Here is a 21,090-nt window from a genome sequence, read left to right as displayed (position 1 = left end):
AATCAAGGTTATGGATAAAACACACTTTGTAGCAAAAGCACAGAAGGTCATAAATACTTCAAATGGTGGATACTTTGTATAAGAAATGAAACATAACATTATTAAATGCATATGCTCCAAACAACACAGTCACTAATATTGAGAGAGCCAGCAATTCTTTACGATCTGTGATTCTGAGATAAAGTAGTTCTCTTTTCTGCATTAAAAATATTTCAGTTTAGTATCTTTCTTACTTATCCAAGTTTTCTTTTTTTTTTTTTTTTTTTTTTTTTTTGAGACGGAGTCTCGCGCTGTGTCACCCAGGCTGGAGTGCAGTGGCGCGATCTCGGCTCACTGCAAGCTCCGCCTCCCAGGTTCACGCCATTCTCCTGCCTCAGCCTCCGAGTAGCTGGGACTACAGGCGCCCGCCACCACGCCCGGCTAGTTTTTTGTATTTTTAGTAGAGACGGGGTTTCACCATGTTAGCCAGGATGGTCTCGATCTCCTGACCTCGTGATCCACCCGCCTCGGCCTCCCAAAGTGCTGGGATTACAGGCTTGAGCCACCGCGCCCGGCCCCAAGTTTTCATAAAATTCACTCAAGCCAAAGGACACACCATCTGGACTTCACCAATGTCCATCACAGGGGCAGGTGATAGCGAGAAACTGCTTTAGCCTCCACTGGCTCAATACACAGAGAGAAGAACAGGCTTGGGAAGTGTGCCCTTAGACCTAGATAACTTGGAACAGTCCTGGTGTTTTCATACACATTTCTTCTAGATTTGCAAAAACAGAGCAAGATAGGTGACAAGTGCAAAAGATAATACATCTCAAGCCCCCCCAAAAAACCGGTTCAAAAACTTTAAAGAGGTAAATCTCTAAAATACAAACCTTCTGGGAGATTAATAAAATTCCTACACTGGTTAAGAAAAGAGAAGGCACCAATATCAGGAATGAAAGAGGGGACATCATTACAGAACCTACAGGCATTAGAAAGATAATAAAGAAATATTAAGGACAAAGTTATATCAATTAACTTGACTACCTAGACAAAATGAGTAAGTTCTTTGAAAACAATAAATTACCAAAACTGACTTAAGAAATAAACCTCATGGGAGAATTCTCATCGTCAGTACATCAAGACAAAGGCCAAGTTTCCCATCTACTTAAGAAGGTAATTCAGAAAAAGACTACCAACTGGAACAGGTTTTTAAATGTGGACAAATCTGGTTTGTTTTGGCAGTGATGTCTCTTAGAACTTTTATTTACTGTGGTTTTTAAAGACATATACTTAATGCCCATTTTTATTGTTTTTCCCTAACCTCCCATTTTCACTGAGACTTTGATCTTGCCAGTTGTGATTTTGCCAAGTGCAGTGCTTTTCAGGAATGCCACTCCCACAGCTGGCAAGGAATCACTGTGTACAATGCACAAAAGAAAAACAATAGAGGGTCAATGGGTAAAAATTCAAATTTTAGCTATTTTTTTCTATCTAGTTGGAGAAACAGGGCTTATACATATGAGTCAATCAGAAGACAACATGAAGTCACAGAATAAAGTGCTAGGTTATTATCAAATGTCAAAAATGCTAAATACAGACAAGTGTCTAGGTCAGTCAGGAGAGGGAAGAGAAACTTCAGCTCGCAGGAATCAGCAAAGAAGGCTCCCTGGAACAGGAAATAGGCAGAAATGGGAAAGAAAGAGCATATGTCAAGACTTAATGGTGGGAGCAAGCTTCGCTCTTCAAGGAATGGTGAAGAAAAGGCTTCTGGCAGCACCAGAGTGTGTGCAGGGAAATGCGTCTATAACAGTGGCTGTTTACATTCTGGGAGTCACATGTCCCCCACAGTAAGTCTGATAAAACCACTGATCCTCTCTCCAGAAAATGCACATATGCACCAGATTTTACAGTAAATTTTGAGGGTTAAGAAAGGTGAATGTGAGAACAGAGGTAGTGTTGAGAATGATGGATCTTTGTAAACTCCCTTCTTTTCATTTTTTTAAGACAGAGATAAGGTCCCGCTCTATCACCCAGGCTGGAGTACAGTGGTATGATCATAGCTCACTGCAGCCTTGAACTCAAGTAATCCTCCTGTCTCAGCCTCCCCATCATCTGGAACTATAGGGCATGCCACCACATCTGGCTAATTTTTAATTTTTTTGTAGAGATGGCGTCTTGCTTTGTTGCCCAGGCTAGTCTTGAACTCCTGGCCTCAAGTGATCCTCCTGCCTTGGCCTCTCAAAGTGCTGAGATTACACGTGTGAGCCACTGTGCCCGGCCTCCCTTAGCTCTTTCCCATAACGTGACCTAAAAAGTATCCCTCCTGATTCACCTGGACTAAAAGGGTCTAGGTCCCTGTGTTTTTGAGGTCTAGGTGCCAGCTCTCCAGAACAGTGGGAATGGAGGAACAGAAGGGAAATAATAAATAGCAAAAGTAGTAAGAGCCAATGTTAATTGAGCACATACCATGTACTACAGCCTGTGACACACACTCTACTGTAATTCCCATACACAGATGAGGCAACAGGGCCCACAGACAGACAGACGGTCAGGCAGCAGGTGCCCGCTGACTGCTGCCCAGTGCCCAGCAGCCCCATGAAGGACCATGTGCCTGAATGCCCCTCCGTCTCTCAGATGAGCACTGGGAGCCCATGGCAGGTTGAGGGAGCCTGGATCCCAGGTACCCTCCAGCCACTCACAGGTTTCCATCCCACACCTGCCTCCCCTTGGATGACAGTGACCACAGTCTGGCAGCCACTGTGAACAGGGCCCAGCACCCTGCAGATGGTACCAAGGCCCATGGGAGACATGGCAGGACCCTGGGAGCAGGGGTCCTGCCACAAGGCCAGGGTGGCCCAGGTGGGGGAAGGGTAGGGTTATCCTGAGGGTGAGGGGCACGGGCTCCTTCATTCCCAGGGCCTTTGAGTGGGTCCTTGGCTACCTCCCCTCATCTTTCCTCTGCCCCTACTAACCACAGCCATTATTTCCCAAGTCTGGACCACAGGCAGAACCCTCGGCTGCGGCTTCACCTGCTTCATATCCCACAGTCCTGTGAGGTCAGTCCCAAGCCTGTCCCTGTGTGTGGGTGAGGAGCCCAAGGTCCAGAGAACAGAGTGACCTGCTGAGGGCCACCCAGGCAGGAGCAAGTGAGGGTGAGCCCTGATGTCTGAACCCCCTTAGCCAAACCATGCCATCTCCCGGTCAACAGCAGACCAGCACTACCTTCCCTAAAGCCTGGGTTTCTGCGTCGCAGGAAAGGGATGGTACTGGCGCTGGCCTCACCTCCTTTTGTAAGGATGGCTGGACAGCCAGGTGACACTGAGCAGCAATGGGCTTGGTCACAGGGAAAATCTGGGAAGCAAGTTTTGAGTTTTGAACTCCTTCTTTCTCTTCCCCCAGAGCAGGGCTCTCAGCCCAGAGAACAGGGACCCAGTGCTCCCTAGGGCCTTGGCCCAGCCTGAAGCTGCCCCCGGCACTGCCCAGCCTCGCTCTGTCCCTTCCACCAGCCAAGGCCCCCAAGCTGTGGGGCTGCCAGCTCTGCTGCTGCTGACGCTGCATTCCGCTGGCCTGATTAAGGCCCTGGAGCTGCTGCAGCCAGAGTCACAAGGGATCCCATCATGCCTCCTAGGCCCTGAGCTCCGGGCACCTGGACACCACAGAGCCTGCCAGGCAGCTGGGTCGCTCCCATTGGCCAGCTGCAGACCTGGAGGCGACAGAGGCAAGAGGCACCTCAAGGAGGACCACTCCCCAGAGACACCAAGCGTGGCTGCGTCACTGCACCAATCCCAGTGCTGGCCTAGCACACGCTCAGCAGGGCTGGCCTCGTCCGGGCCCCACAAAGTCACCCTGAGGGGCTGGTGGGAAAGAGGAAGCCAACTTCCCTCGTACACCCGTCAGAGGGTCCTGTTTACAGGTCAATGAGATAATGTCTTGTCATCGATACATGGCAACCATCACTACTATTTCCTTATCACCATTACCATCATCATCATCCTTACTGCATTTCACTGATTTGAAGACCCAGACTGTTTAGATTTTTTTGTTTTTTGTTGTTTTGATATAGGGTCTTGCTCTGTCACCCAGGCTGGAGTGCAGTGGCATGATCATAGCTCACTGTAGCCTCAAACTTCTGAGCTCAAGCCATTCTCCCACCTCAGCCTCCTGACTAGCTGGGACCACAGACATGCACCACCACACATGGCTAATTTTTTTTTTTTTCTTGAGACAGAATCTCACTCTGTCGCCCAGGATGGAGTGTAGAGGTGCGATCTCAGCTTACTGCAACCTCCACCTCCCAGGTTCAAGCCATTCTCCTGCCTCAGCCTCTCTAGTAGCTAGGACTGCAGGTGCCCGCCACCACACCCGGCTAATTTTTGTATTTTTAGTAGAGATGGGGTTTCACCATGTTAGCCAGGATGGTCTCGATCTCCTGACCTCATGATCTGCCCGCCTCGGCCTCCTAAATTGCTGGGATTACAGGTGTGAGCCACCGTGCCCAGACAAGTTTTTAATGATTTGTACATATGGGGTCTCACTATGTGGTTCAGGCTGGTCTCGAGCTCCTGGGCTCAAGCAATTCTCCTACCTCGGCCTCTCAAACTGCTGGGATTACAGACGTGAGCGACTGTACCCAGACTGTTTTACATGTTAATGTATCTGAAATGTGAAATCAGGACAAAATCTCACAATGGGTGGAGGGTCAGTCTCCCAAGGCAGCATCTTCTCAGGCCTAGGGGGACACAGAACAATATCAGTGGCGACTGTGGTCAGATGTCGCCGCCCGGCCCATCATGGTCTCTCACGCTGGCTTGCCTCTACTCTCATCTGGCACACAGTATGAGCCGTAAAACTGCTGACTGAACCCACCCACCACCCTGCTCAGGTCTCTGCATCCACAGCCCATGGCAGAGACGCCCCTCACCATGTCAATTTCCCCCATAAACATCTCCCAGACAATGGCCCTCCCAGCCCCTGCAGGGCCCCCCAGAGTTTCCCAGAATGCCCCAGGGAGGGCTCAGATCATGGGCAGGAGGGCTGCCGCCAGCAGGGAGCCCCCGAGGAGCTTCAGGCCACAGCCTGGCAAGGGTGAAGCACCAGGAAGTGGATTTGGCTTGGGCTCCCACAAGCTCACACAGACCAAGGGAGCCAGAGACAGGGACATTTCTCCTGCCATCCAGAGAAATTCTTACAACATGTGAGTCCTGGGAAGCTCTGGCCAATATGCTCAGAACCATCTCACCAAACAGGGAGACGGCGCCAGGAACCCCAGAGCTAGGGCTTAGTGAGAAGTTTCCAGCGGGTGTTCCAAGCGTGCTCAGCCCAGCTCCCTGCAGGCTGCAGGCCGCAGGCCAGATGCTGGGCTCTGCATGGAGGTGACTTCTAGGGCTGCTGGGAGGTCCTCTGCCAAGGGCGGGCAGGGACACAGCTCTGGCCACCTGGCAATCATGACACCAGAAAAATCACTGGGAAGGAGCATCTATCAGACCCATGGCCCCAAAGTGACTGTTGGAGTAGAGAAAACTTGTGTGCAGCTGGGCTGAGAAGGGAGCACTCTGCCCCTGGAGCTGACACCTGTGTGGCCTTGGGCAAGTCACTTTCCCTCTCCGAACCTGAGACCTCGGTGTCCAGATGTGAATAATTCAGATAAAAGAGGCACCAAGACAAAGATGCTGCCAGAGATGGAGGAGCTGCATCGTAGTGGAAATAGCGCCAATTCATGCGAAAGACAAAACAGCCACAAATGTGCCAAATCTACGATGAAAGACTGGACAAAACTAAAGGGACAAAAAGATAAATCTAAACTGTAGTAGTTCTCAACACTCTTTTCTCAGCAACTGACAGACAAAAAAAAAATTTAATAATAACCTAGACAATTTGAACACCACTACCAACCACCAATCTCCTCAAATTAATTAATAGGTAGAGAACCAACTACTGCTGTTTCCATATCCTTTTCAAGAGCTTGTGGTCCCTTCTTCAAGACAGTACACTTAAATATAAAGGGATTAAAGCCATACAGAGTACCTTGTCTGTTCACAGAATTAAATTAGAAATCAATAACCGTAAGATATTAAGATAGTCCAATGTTTGGAAATTAAGCAACATACTTCTAAATAATCCATGTTGTCTAAAAAAAACACAAGGGAAATTGAAAAACATTTCAAATGAGATGAGAATGAGAAATGACTTATCACAAAGTGTGGGGTGCAGCTAAAGCAGTGCTTAGAGGAACATGCATAGCTTTAATTGCCTATATTAAAGTAGCGATAATAATCCCTCCCATGCAGAATTTTAGAGAAAAGTAAAGGAGCTTTCATGGGGGAAAGAGGGAAGCATATGGGGAATGCTTAGCAAATATGCCAGTGCCTGGCTCCCTTCTTAAGTATAATTTAGCAGGCATGATTGAGGTTAGAAATTTCTCTCTGCACACCCTGAGGGAAAATATGACTTTGCAGGTTCCCCTTTTTTCCCCTAGGAAATACAAGATCAAGAATTTGCCAGGCATGCAGGGGAAGGGGGAGCAGAGACATCAGAAGATGCCACCAGCAGAGTCATTGGGAGCCACAGGCATTCGTTCCGAGACAAGGTAATAAACCAGAACCAGAAACAACAAAAAGGAAGACAGGCCTGAGTCACAGATGGGGTCCAGAAGCCCCTCCCAAAACTCTTCCTGTTCCCCAGAACTCCCCAGGCAGAATTCTCAGAGCTGCAGAGGATCCTCAGAAGCCTGTCATTCCTTCCTGACACATAACAGGTGAGGCCTGGATTCTGAGGGAGTGAGTTCTCCATCCCTGGAAGGATTCAAGAGGAGGCTGAAGACTCACTAGGGAATGATAAATAAGGCCCATAAACAAATATGAACAATTACCGAGTTTTTACTGGGATCTTGGTCTGTGCAGAACATGTCAACAGCTTTGTCTCACCCTCATGACATCTCTGTGAAGAAAGTTCTAGAAAGAAGGCATGGGGAGGTATTTGAGAGCCAGACTTTGGGCCAGACACACAGGGATCCCATGCCAGCTGTGCTGCTCCCCAGCTCTGACCTTGGCACGTGTCTCCACCTCTCTGAGCCTCAGCCTGCACATCTGTAAAATGGGGGCAATCATCTCTAAGGCACAGGGGGGCATCCACGTAGGTGAGCCATCATTCTTGTCCCAGCTTTACAGCTTTACAGCCAAGCCTAAGACAGTCCAGGCGACTTATCCAGCGTCACAAAGCAGAGAAGGACAAGTGCAAACATATATCTGAGTCCAAATGGCCCCAGGACATGGAGGACAGCCAGATCACCAAATCAGAAGGGACCCTCTGGGGTCACAGGTGAGAACTTCACCCCACAGGGGTGAGGGCAGAGCAGGGTGGGGTCTGGGTGCCCTGGCTGTAGAACACCAGCCTCTTCAACCCCACCCTGCGCCTTTCCTCCCCAGTCACTGTGCCCACCTCCTTCCTGGTGCAGCCCAGCTGGACTCCAGAGTCTGTGCCAAGTTGTTTCTTAAGACGAACACCCCTGTGGCCAAGAGGAAGTGGTGGCACAGGTGACAGCGAGGCTGGCACACGGGCCCTGCCAGATTCACCTCCAGGCAAGAATGTGTGTGTGCATGAGTGTGCATGAATGAGAGAGGGTGTGTGGGAGTGAGTGTGTGCATACAGATGTGTGTGAGGGCATGTGGATGTGTGTATGTGCAAATGACTGTGCAGGTGTATGAGTGAGAATGTGGGGGTGAGGGGGTGAGGGTACAGGTATGCATGGAAGAGCAGGCATGTGAGCACGTGGGCACAGGTGTGAGGGAGGGTGTGAGTGCACATCAGTGATGTATGTATGAATGCACATGACCGCATGTGCAACAGTGAGTGTGATATATAAATGTGTGGGTGGGTTTGCATGTGAACGTGTGTGTATACAAGTGTGTGAGTGCGGTGCATGAGAAGGAGGTGCAACGTGTGTGTGTGTGAGAGAGAGGTGGGTGTGCAGGGGTGTGTGGGTCAGAGGGGTGGTGGGGGCAAAACTACCCCACCCTGTGGATGCTGGGGGAGGAGGGACTTTACTCCCATCTCGTGCCCTCTCAATCCGCTGTCCCTCCCACACAGGCGGCCTCAGCATGCCTGTCAGCTTGGCCTGCCTTCCTGAAGCCTTGCACTGCACCAGGCCTTAAGCCCTAAAGAAAGGCCCGGTTCACCCTGTCACCTGCCGAGGGACAGGTGAGCAGCCAGCGTGCTCCAGGTTTCTCCCATTCATGGGAAGTGCTCCTGGAGGAGGCATCCAGCAGTCACACCCTTTGGCACTCAGAAAAACAGACCCTGCATTGACCCCAAACACTTACGAATCAGGAAGAAAATGCAGTTTCTGGAAGAGAAAGAGGTTGAGGCATGGGAGAAGCAACAATTCCCCCTGCAGGGACCAGGCCACCAGGGGAGTGACACTTTCTCTGGCTGCTGCCTTTCACCACAGGGCTCACACGTGAGGCCACCTGAGGGCCAGGCCTGACCCTCCTCCCATCCTCTGGAGGCTGCCCAGTTTCTCAGACAACAGGGCTGAACCCAGAGGCCATTCTGCATGCCCCGGGGTCCACCAGGTACATTCTGGGCTTCTGTAGGAGGCCGAATGGTTGGTATTATTCCCAGAATGGCACCTCCTTCTCCCACAGGAGCCCAGACTACCCGGACTCCTGGCAGCGGGGGGTGGGAGGGTGGAGGAGGGCTTCCCAGGAGCCCTCACTGTCCATTGTGCGTCCCCTGTACTTGGTGTGAACAGCCTTGCTGGGGACACCGCGCAGCCTGGAAGCAGAGCACAAAGCCATATTCTGGATGTTCCACGGTTCCCCTCTCCAGAGGCTCCTGGGAAGTCGTACAATTGCACAAGAGAAAGAACAGCGTACAGCTGTGAGACAGTCCCTCTCAAAGGGCAAGGGCATGCCTGGAGGACATGCCAGCTCAAAGGGACTGCAGATTCACAGAGCTGGCACTGCAGCTGTTCCAAGTCCCCACTATGCTCTCGGGACGTCCAAGCCTCAACCTACCCTGCGCTGCCATCCAGGTGCCTCCTGGCCTCCCTTTGCTGCTGGGTCTGGACCCCAGGACCCCTCCCAGCCCCACGGCCAGTCCTGTTGCGTCTGGAAGTGTGGAGGCCCCATGCCACTTCCCAGCTGCTGCCCTTATCACTGTCACTCCCCCACACAAGCCTCCCAGCCTGCAAACCTTCCCACCCGAAGCGGGAGACTAGGTTGATGGGTCTGGAAAGGTGAATAAAACGCCACAGCAGTGGTCAGCCCTCTGGCCCTCTCCCTCCAGAACTCAGAGCCTTTCTGAAAGCTGATGCGAGAGGCCATGGCGGCCTCCTCCTGTGCTAAATCAGGGGAGGGGCTGGGTAGAAGCCAGGCCCCTACCGGGGCTGCATCGCCTCCCAGACGCACCCCTTAACTTCAGGGCGAGGAAAAGGCTGAGGCAGTGGCGTTGGACTGGCCACTCTCCCTCACCTCCCAGCCCTGCCAATGACGGCGGGCACCTCCACCCCGAACTCCCTTAGGTTTCTGAGCCTTGGCCTCCTTATCTGAAAAGTGGGAATGATACCATCGCCCACGGGGCCATTCACGCCCCCCTCTGCGGTCCAAGGAGAAATGGGCAGACTTTAGGGAGGTGGGGAACCGGCACCCTGCTCACGGTCACCAAGTTAGCCAGTGTCAGTGTGGAGCCCAGATGAGACCCATAAGGATCCCGGGGCCAGCGGACCCTGTGGGCAGCTGCGGAGGCTGACACCAGACACATGGCCCAGCGTTCACCTGCTCTAAGCTTTCCAAGTTCAACATCATGAAACACATGTTCTTTCTAAATGTAAAATACGACACAATCTGAAAATGTCTTTAAAACGTTGAAATGGTTCCTACAGTATAATAAATTGGCAGGCAGCATCCCAGCATACATTTAAAGAATAAATTCAGGACTTTTTAAGGTGACATCACTGGTACGTAAATGCCGGAAGACGAAGCTTTTCGACATTCGCTACTTAGTTAAATCCTAAGAACTCACCAGAGACCCCACCCACCTTCATCTTCCTCCCAGCCTGTCTTCCCATTCAGGAGGGGTGTGGTGAACAGGTCAGAGTGCAGATGCTGGAGCCAGGCAGCCTGAGTGTGGATCCCAGCTCCGGCACTTCCCAGCTGTGTGACTTTGGGCGAGTGACTTAACCTCTCTGTGCCTCAATTGCCTTGTCTATAAAAACAAGTAAGCCCACTCATAAGACAGTGAGATAGTCACGTGGGGCAACGCACAGGCGCATGCTATCAATGCCGTCTGCTGCTGCCACTGGCACTGGCATCCCCTCAGCCCTTGCTGCTCTCGTCAGAGCCTGAGGGCTTGGGAGTAGAGGGCCAGAACCTAAATACCCTTTCTGTGCCAACAAATGACACTCATGATGGGCAGGATAGCGTGGCCTTGGTGGACAACCTTTGAGGGGACACTCTTGGGCCCTGGGCTGCCTCTCTCTCCCCAGCCCACTCTCGCCAATTGGAAAGAGCTGCAACAAGAGGCACTTGCCCCAGGCCCTGGCTTGGCAGGGCTGAACACCAATCCCGGCCTTTGTGCCACTCCAACGAGGTTCTGCACCTCTCGCAGGAAGCCCAACCCAGCAACTGATTTAATCAAGGGCTCCACGCCAGACGGGCCGGGCAGCAGAGCTTAAAACACAGCAGTCAGGGCAACCAGACCCCAGGCAGGGAACCTGAGAGCCACGGGCTCACAGAGCCAGGCTAGACCCCAACCTCCCAAGTCTTCTCTGCCCCCCAGCCCCCTGCCAACACGTGCAGAAAGACGAGATGGTTAGCGACTGTCAGCTGTGCAGGAGCCGAGGGCTCAGCTAATAGTCTACCATCTACCGTCTGCCCCCATTTTCCAGAGCGGAAAACTGAGACCCAGCCAGGGTAGAACATCTTGTCCAAGGCTGCTGTGAGTGTCGGCGCCATGACTCAGGGCTTCTGATGCCCAGGGTTGTGGCTGGAGCAAGCCAAAAGCCCCCGGAGCCAATGCAACCCCTTTCTCAATCCTTAGTACAGCTCCCCACATCCCAGGGAGAACAAAAACGACCACCATCTTCAAACACAAATCCACCGCCTGGAGACCAGGACTAAGAGGATGGACTGCAGGCAGAGTTGATGAAACAGGGTTTCAAGGAGTCACCAACATGACTTTTCCAAACCTAAGCCCTATCACGTCATTTGCCTGCTGAAAACCCCCAACGGGAAAGCAGTCCTCAAAGGGTTAAACCTCCAGTGACCTTAGCACCCAGCAACCTTACTCCCAGGGGCATACTCAAGGGAAATGAAGACATCTATCCACACAAAACACTTGCCCATGCATGATCACAGCAGCATGATTCAGAGGGGCCAAAAAGTAGACATAAGCCCATGTCCATGCTCTGACGACGGGGACACAGAACGTGGTTCATCTGTACAACAGCGCTCTTAGTTGCAATACGGGATGAAGCTCTGATCCATGCAACACCATGGATGAACCCTGAAAACATGACGCTGTGTGAAAGAAGTCAGTCACGTATTAGATGATTCCACTCACAGTGTGTGAATTATATCACAATTAAAACAACAGCAAAAACCACAATTTTCTCCAGGGCAGCCCCACAGTCCCTATTCCCGCCTGACGGGCCCTCGCCCGCCGCTACGATGGATGGCGTGCCCCTCATCCCTCCTCACTGTCCCTCAGTCCCACCTTGGGAGGGGCCAGAACCCTCCTCACTGTGCAGGTAGCAGGCCCTTGCCACCCTTCTCTCCAGCCACTCTGCTGGCTACCGTCACTGCCCCCAAGACCCTGCCTGGTTGCTCACTGCTGGGTCCTGGTGTCTAGAGCAGTGCCATGGGTACTCAGTAAAGACAGGCTGAAACCTGGAATAGCATCCTTTTCCCGTTGCCTTCAAGGATAAATCTGACTCCTTAGCTGTGCCCATGATGCCGTCTGTCAGCAGTTCTCACCTTTGTACTTGAATCTTCTAGAAGCTTTAAAATACCAGGGCCAGGGACCAACCCTCAGAGATTCTGATTTAACAGGAGGGGGGCAGGGCCCTGTCATTGATATTTTCAAATTCAGATTGATTGACGTTGATTCCAGTGTGCATCCGGGGATTCCAAACACTGCCGGGAATGCTGGTCCTGCCCACCCCTCATGCCCGTCCCCTCTTCCGGCTCCACGCAAAATGAACGTTCTCCAACACATCAACCCCCAACATCCAGGCCTTAACACCTGCTCCTCTGCCAGGAGCACATGGCCCCTACTCAGACTTGGCTGAATCGTTTTCAGTCTTCAGGACTCAGCTTAGATGTCACCTCCTCCAGGAAGCCTTCCCTGTGCACACCTGTTTCTCACCCTGCCAAAGGCTCTCAGCAGATCCTATCCTGATCTCAGCTCAGAACTCAATGCACTGCACAGCCACAGCTGGACCTCTTCACCGGTCCCTCCACCTCTCATTGCCCACCAGCACCTTGAGGTCAGGGGATGGCTGACGTCACAGCAGGTGCCCAGAGCGCCAGGGGCTCCTGGAATGCTTGGCCCAGGGCAGACACATATTGTTCAGCGAGTGGGTAGAATATGGGTGTGCTTCTCCAAGGCAGCCATGGATGAGGGTAGAGGCTCGCACAGGGACGGAAGGTGGGACTGTAGCTCGTCCCCGGCCCAGCACTGCCAGGCTGTAGTGTTGTCTGAAAGTGACGGTCTGTGAGATTCTTCCTGACCCTAACATGTTGTTTTGGGGTCTCGGTATCATATACTAAATTTGAAACCAGGCCCCAAGACGAAGTCATGCTCCTGTTCCTAGTCCCGCAGCAGAGACTGCCAATAAATCACAAGACATTTTCCCAGAGAGTCCAGACACCGCCTCAGAACCCTTCTTAACACAGCCCGAGACGGCGGAATGAGACACCACGTATACAATGCAAATCGCCTGTGACCTTTGCAGACCAGTACTGTCGTTTTGACCGATGGGGAAACTGGGTGAAAGTCGTCCAGTGGGGAGGGGCTCCTTCCACAACTGACCCCAAGAGTGTCCTACTTGGGGCCACGTGAAGACAGGAGGCAAGTCCTGCAATGCTCTTCTCCGAGGACAGACATGGCATCTCTCTTCAGTGTCCCCACTAGAACCGGGACCTGAGGCGGAAAAGGGCCCTGAATTCTGGACATGGGGTCTTCCCCAGCCAAGAAAATGTGCCCAGAAGTTATACATCCTCCAAAGACACTCCCAGCAGAGTTAACCTCACAAGGGTGAGATCTCGAGAGATCTAAGCAGAGGAGGAACCAGGAAGCTTTGCAGACCCTGGCTCCTCCAGGCTCACCCCTTCCCCCTCCTGCTTCCACGGGAGGCCGAGTTTTGAAGACCTTTCGCCTTCACTTCCTCCTTCCCCTGGTTTTCTCCGACTGCCTCCAGGTTCAGGAGGGGCACATCTGGAAAGCTCACGCCTCCGAGCTTGAGAAGGGCCTGGCCACTTTCCAGTTGCTGCCAAGGAGAGGGTGCCAGTGCCAGCCCCAGCCAGGCTGCCTCCTGTGGCACCTTCCAGAAGGTCCCCCCTTCCAATCAGTCCTGACCAGGTGTTCCAAGAGCCTGGGCCTGGGGAGGAGGGGCAGCCAGGCCCCCTGAGGACCAGGGAACTGTGTGGGCGCAGATAGCCAGGAAGCATGGGAAACAGATGTGCACGTGGCCTGATGGGCGGGTGACGACAGACGCTCTCCGCAGACCTCAGATGTCCCTGCAGAGAAGAAAGGTGGCTGCGGCAACAACACCTGTTCTGGGCTCGGAGGCCACACTTGGGGGGGCCTGGCCGGGGCATCCCCATAGTGAGAGGCTGGGGTATGGTTAGGTAAACAGCTGCATGGGCCATTAACCAGAATGCTCTCCGGACAGAGTCCTGGAAGCGGGAAGGGCGGCCCGCCCGCCAACTGGCTTGCAGGGAGAGCCAATCCATCATGCAGCAGACCCATCTTTGATGGGAGCTCTCCCAGCAACAGAAGGAAGGTGCCGGCTAAGACCTCAACAGATGGGCCACACTGGGGAAGCCAAGGCATGGGGCACCACTGCTCACCAAGCAAAGAAACTCGGGGGTGCAGCCAAGGCAGCCAAGTGGGGCGTCTCAGGGCCTCTGCCCCATGCAAGCTAACTCCTGCCCCTGAGATGTTCCAGAGGCTGCGGCGAGGAGGGGTGGCACACACAGGAAATTAAGAGCCACTGCCCCACCTCCAGGTCATGGCCACCTCCACAACTGGAGACCCATGGGGACAGAAAAGCAGGATTTGGGGAGGCCAAGGTAAGAGGATCACTTGAGCTTAGGAGTTCAAAACCAGCCAGGGCAACAGAGTCTCTACAAAACATCAAAAAATGAGCTTGGCGTGGTGGTGCACACCTATGGTCCCAGCTACTCAGAAGACTGCGGGGGGAGGTTCGCTTGAGCTCAGGAGGTGCAGGCTGCAGTGAGCGGATATTGTACCATCGCACTCCAGCCTGGGCAACAGAGTGAGACCCTGTTTCAAAACAAAACAAACAAACAAAAAGGCAAGACCAAGTAGAGGCTGGAGCAGACTCAAGAGCTGGACTCTTAGGCCCGATGCTGGTCCTGGGGTTACTAGCTGAGTGACCTTGGACAGGCAGCTTAACCTCTCTGGACTTATTTCCTTATCTACGAAAAGGGAACAGTAGCACCTCCTGAAACTGGGCTGCGGCGAGGCTTCAGGACATGTGAATACAGGTGAAGTGTGCACGCCTCCTGGAGGGTGGGAAGCACTCCAAAAAGGCATCACCCACATTATCGCATCCCCAAATGCCACCCCCAGCATTCTGGCCAGCCTTGTTTCTAGCTCTGAAGAGAGGGACAGCTGTTCCCCATCCAAGCAGAAAGGAAGCAGGCAGAGGCTCCAACCTCAGAAATCCAGTGTCACGCCAGCAGCACTTCACGGGGTGTGGGGGGCGGGGAAGGGGGCGTCAATGCATCCGCACCCCCACTGCAAGCCAGGCGCTCGGCTTACTGGGCTCCAGGACAAACCTCCCAGAGGGAAGAACATCCCCAGTTCTCAGGTGCAGCCACCGAGGCCCAGACAGGGCCAGAGTCTCACCCAGGATCACACAGCTGACTCCCAGCACCATGAAGATTCAAGCCAGGCTTGTCTTAAGGCAACCCCGGGGTCTTGCCAGGGTTTCACAGAGCTTCCTTGGGAGGCTTGCAGGGAAGTGTCAGTCCTTGGGGCAGGGGTGCCCGGCCCAGAAAAGCAGGCTTCAGCCCTCCCCAGGCCACCTCAGGCACAGCCCTGGTGAAGCACGAGGCACGAGTCAGGAGCCTGCAGAACGTGGTGCTCTCTGGGGACCCAGGGCCCAGCTGGAGGGAGAAGTGCAAACCCTATCCAAAGCAGAAGGTGCAGGGGATACCCTCCTCCTTTATTTTCTTCTTTTCTTCTCTTTATTTTTTTCATGTTTCCTCTTGTAGTGTTTTAAAGCTGATTCACTAATGCATGAACACATCATAGGGAACAACTGAGGAGTCACAGGAAGCAGCACAGACCATGGTTCTGGGACATGCCACGTCCCCAGCTGAGTGGCTTCTCTGCAGCTAACTTCCAGTGCCCTACTCATCCCACCTAAATTCTCAAACCGCCCCCCAAAATACAGATGGGAAGATGCACGTGAGCATCAAGATCTTGGGAACTGGCATTAGGAAACTGGCTTGGGGACAGTCCCTCCACCCTCTCCCCCTCCCCAGGGGGCTCGCAGGCTTCTCCCCTGCCCGGAACCCCAGCTCTCATTCCCAGCTCCGGAGCCCCAGTTCTCATTCCCAGCTCCTGCGAGCGCCACCTTTGCTGCCCACGCCCACCCTGGCACTGGGTCCTAAGTTTAATCTGCTCTGCTGTTTCTCGGCACTTAGCTCTGCTGGAAGTGGCTCCTTCCCTCCACTCCTCGTGTGTGTCCCCCTCCCCCATGACACTGGAGGCTCTGTGCTTGCCACCAGATCCCCAGCATCTGGAACCGCGCCTGGCTCAGAGTCGGCGCTCCATAAATATTTGTTGAATGAATGGGAAGGAGGGGGAGGGAGGACGGAAGGCCAGAAGGCTGCATTTCCGGCATTCTCCCGGCTGTCAATCGCGCCTCCCTGGGAGCTGAGAGCTGAGGCTTCTCCTTTCCCTCCATCCAGGGGAGCCTGAGACCAGCAAAGCTGCCCCCTTTGCCCCAACGGCCTCACCACCCACCTGGATTGCTGCCACGGCTGGGCCCTGAGCGGATCTCTTCTCAGTCCGTTCCACTTTCTTTCAAGAAATTGTTATTGCTCCCCTGAGCCTTCAACTTCAAATCCAACCTCCTACTCCTGATTTCAAGGCCTGGAGTTCACTCCAACCTTATTTCCTCTCATCCCCAACAGGCACCTCCTGCCCACGGAGGCTGAACAGGTCACCCCTGCTTCTGGGCCTGTTTGCCTGCCTCATTCCAACAAATTCTACCTCTTTTCCGAGGCTTGACTCAAGCTCCACCTCCTCCAGGCAGTTGATGGAAGAGGGCCTAGGGAGCAGAAGCAGGTTCAAAACCAGCCTCAGATACCCACTGGCTGTGTGTTGTCTGACTTCTCCGAGTCTTGGTTAACTCATCTATAAAACGAGACAAGAAGGCCTCAAGGGCCATGGTAAGGGGCGAACGCACTAACTTGTTCTAGGGAACAGAGCACACATCCATGCCACATGAAACCTTGCTAAACCCATGCTCACCCCTTCTGGGCAGACACCAGCCTGCATTCCCGTCCACACCAGACTACTCTCCACTCCCTCTTCCCAGCTCCCTGGGAAACAGCGGCTTCTTGTTTCCTGGAGTTCTTATCGGTCAAGGCCGAAGGGCAGCATCCCATCAACTGCTGACATGTGAGCGAATCCACATGAGAAAATGCATCAGAGTTTGGATGTTCTGCGTAAAACCCCGTGTTTGAGATCCTGCAGAGAGTTCTGACTGCCCCTTGAAACACACTGCCAAGTGTAAAACTAGCACCCAGCCTGCAAGTCAGCATCTCGCACACAGAACCAACCCACATCCAAGAAGAATTTGCTCCTATGTATCAGCGTGGAGGATATGAGGGTCCCACTATATGTCAAGCACCTGACCCTCTGGGGGAACTTACATTTCCCCCAATCCATTGAACTCTCACCATGTCCCTACAAAGCAGGCGGTACGTTTCCACTTCTCAACCAAGGAAACTGACATTCCACCAGGATAAGAAACTAACTCGCAGGTACTTAGCTAGCAAGAGAAAGGGCAGACTTTCGCAACCCGCCTCAGATGCCTGCTGACTGAGTGTTGTCTGACTTCTCTGAGTCTTGGTGGACTCATCCATAAAACGAGATGAGAAGGCCTCGCAGCGCCATGGTAAGGAACAAATGAACTAGGGTCAGTCTTGCTCCAAAACTTGGTCTTTTCTCCCAGTTTCAGCCCTTTCGGGAACTGTAGCTCTTCTGATTCCCACAGGCTGCATTGCTACATGCCGTAGAGGAGAGCTTCAGCATCTGTGACAGGAGACGATGTGCTCGTCCAGTTAAAATGAGAGGTCATCCCACCAAAGCCACAAAGACAACTTGAAAGTCCAAAGCTGTCATCTGCAGAAAAGGAAGTCTGAGTGGAGCAAGAAGACGGGGGCCGTGTATCCGGGGAGAGGTGGGCAAATCACAGCAGAGCCCACTTCCCGGGTGCAGCCACTATACGTGAACGTGTCCCCGAGATATCCCACCTACGGGCCCCACACATGCAGGTAGGAGGCAGGATCAGGAAGCTTTCAAAGGGTGGGATGACCTTTTCTGAACAGGACAGTGCCACCTTTCCCATCCACACGTCCCTCTGCCCACACATGGCCAGCAGCTGCCACTACAGGCGTTTGATTAAAACAAGTCACACTGACTGTCTTTGGCAGAAATGAGGATCCATGCCCCGGTGGCCAGGTTGGTGACTGCCACTCACAGACGCCTACATCTACCTCCCCAGACCCACTGGGGGCAGTTCCTGCTTGGGCCCTTGCAAAGCCGGATCCCAAATTAACTGAGCCCCGTCTGGCTCCTCGCGGGCGGGCAGCGGGAAGGCAGGCGCCTTATAAACAGGGAGAGCGCCAGGCCTCCCGTCTGCCTCCTGCACAGCTGACTTGCAGAGAAGAAAGGCTCTCTTCCCGCTGGGGGAAAAGTCTGTTTAGGCCACTGTCCCTCGAATTCCACACCCGCACGTCTGGAATCCTGTTTCCCTCAGCCATAAAGCAAGCACAGTCTCAAAGGAACAGTGTGAACGTAGGTGGAAAACTCTGGAAAAGCCAAGCCACACGGGAGCTAGAATGGAGAGGAACTTCCACCTCTGATGTGTTTCAAACCGGGTGAGCACAGAGACCTCTCTGTGACCCGCGCGGCTGGACTAATTACCAACGTTATCTGGCGGATGACAGACATGCCCCGAACTTCCTCCGTTTGATAGATCCCACTGCAAACACACCCAAGTTCAGGCCCGTGCCTGCTGTTCTCAGCAGTGCCCTATTCTTCCCTAAGACCACTCCTGATCCCCACTCCTCTGACCCCTGCCCCATGCCTCCAAGGTCAGCCAGGCCAATGTACCCACCAAGCACCGGCCCAGTGACTTGGGGGTGTCCCTCTCCTGGACCACTCCACACAGAACCAGTGAAAACTCCTACTTCAGAGTTTTTCTGAGGAAGAGAAAACATCTCTCCCTTCCCTGGATGGATTTTGGAGGAAGAGTCTGAGATGAAAACTGCTGCTTACCTTCGTCGCTGCTGCCACTGGGGAGCTCCAGCTCATGGGTCCCTGGCGGCTGAGCCCATGACCTGCACACACCAGGGTCCCACACTCCACGCAAGCGCCGATGATCAGCTGCTGTCCGTCATCCACCAACAGGCTGTGGCTTGCTCGCAGGGTGTATAGGAACAGGGGCAGCCGGGCCACCCGCACGGACTTCAGGCCCAGACACCGTTTCTTCTCCTGCTGGCAAAAGAAGCACACGAAGGTCTCCACCTGGTACTGTCGGGACCAGGCGCTGACAGCGTGGTGGGTGCTGCGGGCCTCATGCTGCAGCCACTGGGCCAGCAGGTCATGGTAGCAGAGCACACAGGTGGCCACCAGGCCGGTGGAGTCCACAGGCCTGGCACGAGGGGCAGGCGGGTACACAGTCAGGAAGGGGAAGAAGGGCTCCTTCTCGCCCAAGCGGCTGGCAGGGTTCACGTTGAGCTGGAACTCCTTCCCGGGGCCCAGCTCAGCCCCACAGATGTAGCAGATGGACACGGGACCGCCCTGGGCTGAGGCGGGCAGCTCGGAGAGGGCAGGGTCGGAGGCGGAGAAGGCCTGGTGATACCTGCCCAGGAAGCCCTGCACGGAGGTGATGAGCTCCTCGTTCTGGCAGGCCCTGTACAGGGCCCAGACATCCTCCAGGACGCTGAAGCACTTGGGGCAGCTGCGGACCTCACAGCGCTTGTTGGGGCCCTGGGCGTTGGGCGGGCAGGGAAGGAGGCTGAGGAAGGGGAAATGCATGGCGCTCCTCGCGTTGCCATTGAGGATCCTGGAGGGGACCGCCCGGGCATCTGGGGTACAGTCCTCCCCACAGAGGTAGCAGGCCTCTCGCAGGGACCCGGAGGGCAGGCCCTCTTCTCTCGGGAGCCTCCTGCCCTTGGAGGCCATGCCGGGGGCGTGGCTGTCCAGGGGCACCACATAGAGTCGCTGCAGCACCGGCACGTTGGCCAGCTCGAAGCTCTGCCACTGCTGCGTGAGGGAGGAGAAGCAGCTGGCGCACACCAGGGTGCTGCCGCCCTCGCTGATGGGCTGTGCCCCTGGAGGCGGGCTGTGCAGCCACAGGAAGGGGAAGAACGGGGCCTGCGCCAGCTTCTCCTGCTTCTGCACGTGGACCTGGTGGTGCGAGGCCGGCGACAGCGGGGACCCGCAGATGTAGCAGCAAAGGCCCTCTGGTGGTGCCGCCCGGCTGTCCGGGAGAGCCCGGGGGACACGGCCACTGTTCTCCTTCTCTTTGGGGTTGCAGACGCCTGGGAAAGGCTGCTCCTTGTGGTCCTCTTCCCCACTGGTGATATTGATGTCACTGTCCTCGGATGTGCAGAAGCCCCGGAGGGTCTCCCTCAGCGGCCTGCTCTCCAGGGGCTTAGAGGCTCTGCCAGAGGGAGGCCCTTTCATGCCGTCTGCAGAAGCCTCTTGGACAGGAGGGCCTTGCCAAGGATCCTGAATGCCCCTCAGGACGCTGGCCCGGGCCTCGGGAACCCAGTGCCTCCCAACCCCCTTCCGCCGGCGCCTAACCCCGGCCTTAGGCTCCCCATCCGCGTGGGCCTTCGCGGGGAGCCCCTCGTGCTCCGCGCGCCCCTGCGCCGGTGCCTCTGCGCCCTGTCCCGGAGTGGGTCCCGGAGTTGGCCTCCACTCCTGGCCGCGCCCCCCGCGAGGCCCTGGCCCCGGGGCCCCGTCCTGGTGGGGGCTGGCGGCGTCCCGCGCGGGCGGGTCGGGCTCGGAAAGTGGGTCCGTGTCCGACAGCTCCGACAGGTCAGAGTCTCGCGTCTCCTCAGCGGCCCCGCGGAGCCGGGGGCCGCCACCGTCGTCCTCGTCGTCGTCGCCGCCGGCGCTGCCCAGCGCGTAGGCGACGTTCCACTCGCGGGGGGCCCCGGCGCCGCCACGGCGGCCGCCCGCGCCCGCGTCGCACTGGTGGGGCCGCTTAAGCCAGTACATGCGCTTGTCCACCGGCGTGCGGGCGCGCTCGAAGGCGGCCCACTGCTCGCCCAGGAAGCAGCGGCACACGGCGCACACCAGCACGCAGCCGTCGGCCGGGGACAGCTCGCGCGCGCCGGGCGCCGGCTCCTGCTGCTGCAGGAACGGGAAGAAGGGCTGCGCCGGGGTCCCCGCGCCCGCCGCCGGCTGCTTCACCTGCAGCTTCAGCTCCTTGCCGCGCCCGATGCCGCCGCCGCAGATGAAGCAGGAGAGTGGCGCGCCGCCCGCCGCCCGCTCGCCTACGGCTGCCATGAGCCGCTGCTTGCGGGAGACCGGGGCCGGCCGCCCGCTCATGGCCGCGCCGCGCCGCCCGCCCGGGCCCCCGCGCGCCCCGGGCCGCCCTCAGCGCCCGCCCGC

At 55.2% G+C, this 21,090-nt stretch overlaps 1 protein-coding gene across 1 annotated transcript in view; it reads right to left on the bottom strand.

Moving 5' to 3' along the window:
• The window catches only part of LOC112613848, a 194,008-nt gene extending 172,981 nt beyond the window's left edge, over positions 1-21,027 (bottom strand). The window contains exons 1-2 of the mRNA XM_025369730.1: positions 20,977-21,027; positions 18,742-20,829 (exon numbers count right to left, since the gene is read on the bottom strand). Coding sequence (XP_025225515.1) covers positions 18,742-20,829; positions 20,977-21,027 — 2,139 coding nt within the window. The remainder of the gene's footprint in view (positions 1-18,741; positions 20,830-20,976) is intronic.
• Positions 21,028-21,090: the final 63 nt, after the last annotated feature.

This window comes from Theropithecus gelada, chromosome 20, assembly GCF_003255815.1.
Source record: "Theropithecus gelada isolate Dixy chromosome 20, Tgel_1.0, whole genome shotgun sequence".
Taxonomy (NCBI): Eukaryota; Metazoa; Chordata; class Mammalia; order Primates; family Cercopithecidae; genus Theropithecus; species Theropithecus gelada.
Note: the sequence above shows the minus strand (reverse complement) of the source record. Positions and strands in the feature narration are given on the sequence as shown.